Source organism: Scardinius erythrophthalmus (assembly GCF_964197995.2).
Source record: "Scardinius erythrophthalmus genome assembly, chromosome: 1".
NCBI lineage: Eukaryota > Metazoa > Chordata > Actinopteri > Cypriniformes > Leuciscidae > Scardinius > Scardinius erythrophthalmus.
The window spans coordinates 6,413,124-6,419,888 of record NC_138221.1 but is presented as its reverse complement, the minus strand read 5'-3'; the positions used below and the strand labels follow the sequence as shown (position 1 = coordinate 6,419,888).

The window sequence follows — 6,765 nt, the reverse complement described above, 5'->3', positions numbered from 1 at the left end:
AGTGGTAGGAACCTTGGGCACGTATCCGGGCCGGGGTCTCAGGATCACGTGAGAGTTATCCGGGCCAAATTCTAGGCACGATTCGTCGACCGAAAATGCATGCAGGTCCCCTACTCTCTTGATAGAGGCCAATGCAACCAGGAGTACTGTCTTACAGGACAGGATTTTTAACTCAGCTGATTGGAGGGGCTCAAAGGGTGGTCTCTGAAGTGCCGAAAGGACCAAAGACAAATCCCAAGAGGGTATAGAGAGTGGGCGAGGAGGATTCAGTCTCCTCGCTCCCCTCAGGAACCTGACGATCAGGTCGTGCTTCCCCAAAGACTTACCATCAACAGCATTGTGATGTGCGGCAATAGTGGCAACATACACTTTAAGGGTGGAGGGAGACAGCCTTCGCTCCAGCCCTTATTGCAGGAAGGAAAGCACGGCTCTGATCGAGCAAGATCGGGGGTTCTCCTCGTGAGAGGAGCACCAGTCAATGAACAGGTTCCACTTCAATGCATAGAGGCACCTCATAGAGAGGGTCCCCTCGGACTGAGAATAGAACAACTGGCAGTGAGACGTGTCCGGGGCGGCAAACAGATCTACCTGTGCGGTCCCGAAGCGCCTGAAAATCAGCTGGACCACCTGGGGATGGAGTCGCCATTCTCCCGGTAGCACCTGCTGCCGTGAGAGCTTGTCGGCTGCACGGTTGAGCAGGCCCGGAATATAAACGGCACGAAGTGACCTCAGATGCTTCTGACTCCAGAGGAGGAGATGGCGGGCGAGTTGTGACATGCGGTGGGAGCGTAGACCACCCTGGCGGTTGATGTACGCAACGGTCGCAGTGCTGTCCGAACGGACCAGTACGTGCTTGCCAAGTAGCAGCGGTTTGAAGCGGCTCAGCGCAAGACGTACTGCTAACAACTCGAGGCAGTTGATGTGCCAATGCAGTTGAGGTCCCGTCCACAGACCTGAAGCTGCATGCCCATTGTACGTGGCCCCCCAGCCAGTGGCAGAGGCATCCGTGGAGATCACAGAGTGCTCGGACACACCGCAGGAACGAAGGGTCCGACCACAAGCTGAGATTTTGGCGACAGTGCGGAGTCACTTGGACCCGGCACGAGCTGCTCTGCCACGCCCATCTCGTGACTTGATCGTGGAGCCAGTGTTGGAGCGGGCTCATATGAAGCAATCCGAGCGGCGTAACCGCGGCTGCAGATGCCATATGCCCCAGGAGCCTCTGAAAAAGTTTCAGTGGTGCCGCTGTTCTGCGTCTGAGCGTGCTCACGCAGTTCAACACTGACTGGACACGGGCCTCGGTGAGGCGAGCTGTCATGTTGATCGAGTCCAACTCCATACCGAGAAAAGAGATCCTCTGCCCGGGGGTGAGTTTGCTCTTTTCCCAGTTGACCCGAAGCCCTAGGTGGCTGAGGTGACTGAGCACCATGTCCCTGTGTTCGCAAAACTGCTCTCTCGACTGAGCTAGAATAAGCCAGTCGTCAAGGTAGTTGAGGATGCGAACACCACGCTCGCACATGGGAGCAATGGCCGCCTCCGCGACTTTCGTGAAGACGCGGGGTGACAGGGCCAGCCCGAAGGGTAAGACCTTGTACTGATATGCCCGTCCCTCGAACACAAAGCGAAGAAACGGTCTGTGTCGAGGGAGAATCGAGACATGAAAGTACGCATCCTTCAGGTCGATCACTGCAAACCAATCTTGGGGACGGATGCATTTAAAAATGCGTTTCTGCGTAAGCATCTTGAACGGTAGCCTGTGAAGGGACCGGTTCAGGACACGCAGGTCTGAGATTGGCCGTAACCCACCACCTTTCTTGGGTACAATGAAGTACGGGCTGTAGAAGCCGGTCTTCATATCGGCTGGAGGGACCGGCTCGATCGCGTCCTTCGCCAGTAGGACTGCGATCTCTGCCCTGAGCACAGGGGCATTGACGCCAGAACAGAATGCCCTTGAAAGCAGGGGGGCGCCAGGCGAACTGAATCGCATTGCCGAGTCTGATGGTACGGATGAGCCAGCAAGACTGGCTGGGAAGCGTTAACCAGGCTCCCAGAGACCGAGCAAGCGGGACCAAGGGCACCACAGACGTACCCGGGGTGGGGCAGCGCGGCGGAATGCAGGGACCCGACTCGGACGGCACAGCGGCCCGAAGTGGGGTCTGAGTGTGTGGTGCAGCACATACCTGCTTACGTCGAAGGGCAGAGTGAGTGTGCGGAGGCGTCAGTGCGTCCAGTACACAGCCACTGCTGCCCGCTGGCGATGAAAGAGGGGCTCGGGAGTGACAAGGCATGGCGGCGTCGTTGACTGCCAAGCGTGCCCTCTTGGGGCCCAGAGGTTCCAGAAATTGCTCACGGAACAAAAAGAAAAGGAATCAATGATTCTCCGCCTGGCCCTCCACCGGGGGAAGGAGTGGCGCCTTCGCCATCTCCTGAAGAGTAACTAGATCCACCTCTGGGCCGCCCGTCTCAGGGTCGTTTGCACCGTCGCTTGCCTCGTGGTTTGGCAGCGGCCTGGACGGGCGGGGTTTGCTTTCTACGACTTGCTCCGTGCTGAGGCCAGGATGGTTGCTGCTGCTGGGGCTTAGCGGGAGCGGAGGATGGCGCAGAAGGCCGACCTCGGCGACGAGTAAACGGATGATCTGCGGCCGGTGGACGGGTGGGAGCTGCAGCGGTCCGCCGGGGCAGGATGTGTCGGATGGCCTCCGTCTGCTTCTGTGCGGCCGAGAACTGCTGGGCAAAGCTCTTGACCGCGTCGCCGAACAACCCAACCTGGGAAAGAGGGGCATTCAGGAACCGATATTTATTGGTGTCCCTCATATCCGCCAGGTTGAGCCAAAGGTGGCGCTCCTGGACCACCAAGGTGGACATCGCCTGACCGACTGAACATGCGGTTTCATTCGTCGCCCAGAGGGCGAGGTCGGTTGCTACACGGAGCTCCCGAAGGAGCTGTGGGTCAGAACCACCCTCGTTCATGTCCATGAGCGCCTGGGCCTGGTGGACCTGCAAGAGCGCCATGGCATGGAGGGCGGAAGCAGCCTGTCCACAGGCCTTGTAAGCCCTCGTCGTTAGACCGGACGAGAACTTACAGGCCTTGGACGGGAGGCGTGGATTACCCCGCCAAGAGGAGGCGGACACCGGACACAGTTGCATCGCGACGGCCCGCTCCACTGGGGGGATATCCACATGCCCCGCCGGCGAGGGGGGAGGAGCTATACGGTGCCTTCCACGTCCTAGAAAGCTCCTCATGCACTTCCGGAAAGAAAGGTACCGGGGCGGCGCACTGAGAACCAGCATGGCCCTCCCCGAGAAACCAATCGTCCAACCGAGAAGGTTCGGGATGGGTGGAGGGTTCCACACAAGCCCAACCTTCTCGGCGGCCCGGGAAAGCATAGCCACCCATTCTGGATCAGTCTCGGACAACGCTACACGCCCCGAGGGGGGTAACGCAGCCGAGTCGTCATCTCCAGAGGACTGAAGCTCCCCCTCCGATGCTGCGATCGACATCTGGTCGTCAGGAGGAGCCCCAAAGGAAACGGCTGGTCGTTCCGGAGAAGGACCAAGACGTTCACTAAGGGACTCCAGTGGCAACAGCGCATGTGAGGCTTGAGGGGCCCGCGAAGGCTGACTCGATGGGGAAGCCCTCACGGTAATCCTCAGATCACCCTGGTCATGCACCGAAGTAGGTCTATTCTGCGGGGCAGAATAAACACTAGATCGGGGCATAGGCGAGGGGACTGCACCTCCCTTGAGGTAAGCGAGTCTCGATCTAAGCGCTGAGATAGTCATATTCCCGCAATGAGAACATGAACTATCCACAAAAGCTGCCTCAGCGTGTTGAATCCCCAAACACGAGAGGCAACTTCTGTGGCCATCTGCTGGCGCCAGGGAACGACGGCATCCAGAAACGCACAAGCGGAATGACATCTTGAAAAAGACACAGGGTCACGCTTGTGTTGCTCTTTTAGTAAAGAAAAAAAATAGAAACTCTCTGAGTGCTGAGGCACCCAGGGGTAGCCGCGGTGTGAATAACACACAGGGAAAACGCCCACCAATACCGACACACACACAATACACAAACAGCAGTGCTGTGAAAACAGCAGTTGAGAGCTGCAATGCTCGCGGCCACCGCTGATCGCGCCTTCACACCAACACGATTGAGAGTCTTCTCGTTCTCAATAAGCAGTCTGTAGGTTCAGAAGTCAAACAAAAGCTCGGCTCCGGAATGTGAAAGACAATGTGTGCGTGTGCCCGCTTCCTGTTTATACCCGCGCTGCGGGGCGGGGGCGCGTGACGTGATTCACGCATGCCAACGTTCATTGGCTCGTTCTGTAGACACTCGAAGTTGATAGGGCTCCCTGAAGTGATCCCAATTATGTCGTCACGTCGACGTTACATCGAACGTGAGCGACTGGAAGGGAATTCATAAACACAGTCTGAGATCACGGTGAGTAGTTCATCTTAATGTGCTGAGAAACAAAAGCTGCTTTTCCACCTTCAGAAAAGGTTCCAGTTGTGTTTCCACTTGATCCTGGTACGGCACGGCACAATTACATACCATTCTCGGCCCTGAACTCTCAGCACACTTGGCTAACCGTGCCGAACCGTGATGGTTGAATGTGTTTACTAGTGGTGGAAATTTGGATTCTTTCCAGAGATTCGTTCATTTTCAGTTCGTTCACCAAAATGATTTGTTGAGTGATTTGTTCAGTGACAATTTCTTCCTATTGCATAAATACGCCAGCAGGGGGCGAAAAAGAGTCATTGTCTTAAAGGTTCTGTAAGCGATGTCGGGAGACGTAACCTCTTGTTGATGTTTGAATTATTGTCAAACAAAACGGAGACTAGCTAGACCCTCCCTCCTCCTCATCCCGTCTCCTCCCCCTCCCATCCGTGATTTGTGTGGGCATAAAGGAAAGTCAAAGTAGTCAATACAAGCAAAGTACAGTTTTATTGATACTTCATTCAATGTGTAATGTCACCAAGTTAGCTAAGTGCTTATATAAATTGCAGAACAGAATGCAGAAAAAGAGAAACATTATTTGAAAATAGTTTCGCCACCGGAGATTATAATTATAGTTCCCATACAAGGACGCAATAATAGCAAGATAACGTTAGCTTCGAAAAACCATCAGTGCAGCATTCCTTGGACAGTTTCTGCTTAAGGATTCAAAAAACCTAGCATACGTTTCTGACCCTTTCTACACTATTGGACATTGAACTGGGTTCACAACCTTGGGATGTTCAGTTGATTTCCCAGCGATGGCATCATCTAGTTTTTGTTTTTTTTTGGATTTTGCTGAGAAGTCTATAAGAGCTACAGGAGCAGCAGTAATCTGGAAAAAAATAAAAGCATGAAGAACAAAGTACTGCCCTATTACTGGAAATGACAAAAATAACTGAAAATATTTAACATTCATCATATGGTCCATAATATTTAAGATATGACATTGCAACTACAATTTGTGTTGTTTGTATTAGTCTAAGACAAACCATATGAATTGTGGTTGCAGTGTTAGATCATACTTTCCCTGTCTTACCCACACAAGCGTGTTTTAGTATTGTGTATGTGACTTTAAATGTATGGTGTATGCTGAGAACAGTAGTGTATGCTGAGCACTTGTGTACTTTAACCTCTGTTCATTATTGTTTTCGTTATTAAATTAAAGAAAGAGTCATCGTCTGCCTCCTTCCTTGACAACTGTCATTTCCCTTAGTAAAGTAGGGTACAAAACAAAATAAATGTTATGTATTAGGGCTGTCACTTTACGTTCGAAAATCGATTGCACAATCGATCAGACCAACCAACGCAAGTTTCGAAAACGAAAATAGAGAATCGATTATAACGGTCTTTTTTCTCGGAGCGCATCCAGCTCGTGACGATACGCGCGCAGCGAACGCGCCTCTCACAGCAACTGCAGGCTCTGACAAACACACAAAACAGCAAATTCTTCTTCTTCATAATGTGTCTCTTTTTACAACAAGACTGAATTCTGCCGGTATTATATGCAGACAGTCTCAAGCAGATACAGATTCGGGCTGCGGTCTACAATCGCCTACGTAGGCGAAATTTGTTTGACATTTCTAATCGTAAACACAGCCATGTTGAAGACTGCAGTAATGTTTTTCATTTATGTTATGACAGTCCACTCTGCTTATTGTTTTTCTAAGTTATGTTGAACTTTATTGAAGTTTGTTGAACTAAGTTTTTTTATAAGTTATGTTGAACTTTATTCTTGTTCAAACAGACGCTGTATGAAGCAGTACTTAAAGTATTGAATGAAAATGTCCCTGAAACATCTGTGCATTATTAGGCAAATATTGCATTTATTTCACTTCAGCTGTGGTAAAGTATGCAAACACCACGTGAGCGGTCACTACGGGAACCAGAAAGTGTCCGACTTCACCTCTCCGTTTGCAGCTCCTCCCCGCCTGCACGCGGCTACTCTCGCCGATCGGTTACATCCCAGCTAACAAAAATTGTGCGGGCCGAAAGCGGCCCGATTAAGGCTAAAACACTCGGCCGATCCTCGGCATGAATCTAGGTCCGATTGCTCTGCGAGCGCTCTAACGCGGCCCGATTAAGGCTGTCACAGACAATAGCCTATGTATGCCATTAGAGTAGTAAAACAAGAAATATATTTTTAAAATCTAATGTTTTCCTAATAGTAAATTGTCCTTTTTTTGTATACCATCAATAGAAAGTCTGTAATTTAATCTTTTTTTTTTTATTCTTAGTTTTTTATCTTAAAATATTTATTGACCCGATTT

The 6,765-nt window shown here is 51.4% G+C and overlaps 1 protein-coding gene across 1 annotated transcript; it reads right to left on the bottom strand.

The window, feature by feature from the left end:
• Positions 1-354: 354 nt before the first annotated feature.
• On the bottom strand, positions 355-2,727 carry LOC308690387 (uncharacterized protein). The gene is made up of 2 exons (XM_081364788.1): positions 2,613-2,727; positions 355-2,251 (listed from the first exon to the last, which is right to left on the bottom strand). Exon 2 carries the CDS (start codon positions 1,985-1,987, stop codon positions 476-478), a length of 1,512 nt encoding a protein of 503 aa, XP_081220914.1. The 5' UTR covers positions 1,988-2,251; positions 2,613-2,727; the 3' UTR covers positions 355-475.
• Between the last annotated feature and the right edge of the window lie 4,038 nt (positions 2,728-6,765).

What these genes read in the sequence shown, in the direction of transcription:
- LOC308690387 (XM_081364788.1), bottom strand. Translation starts at nt 1,987, where the DNA reads ATGCGATTCAGTTCGCCTGGCGCCCCCCTGCTTTCAAGGGCATTCTGT.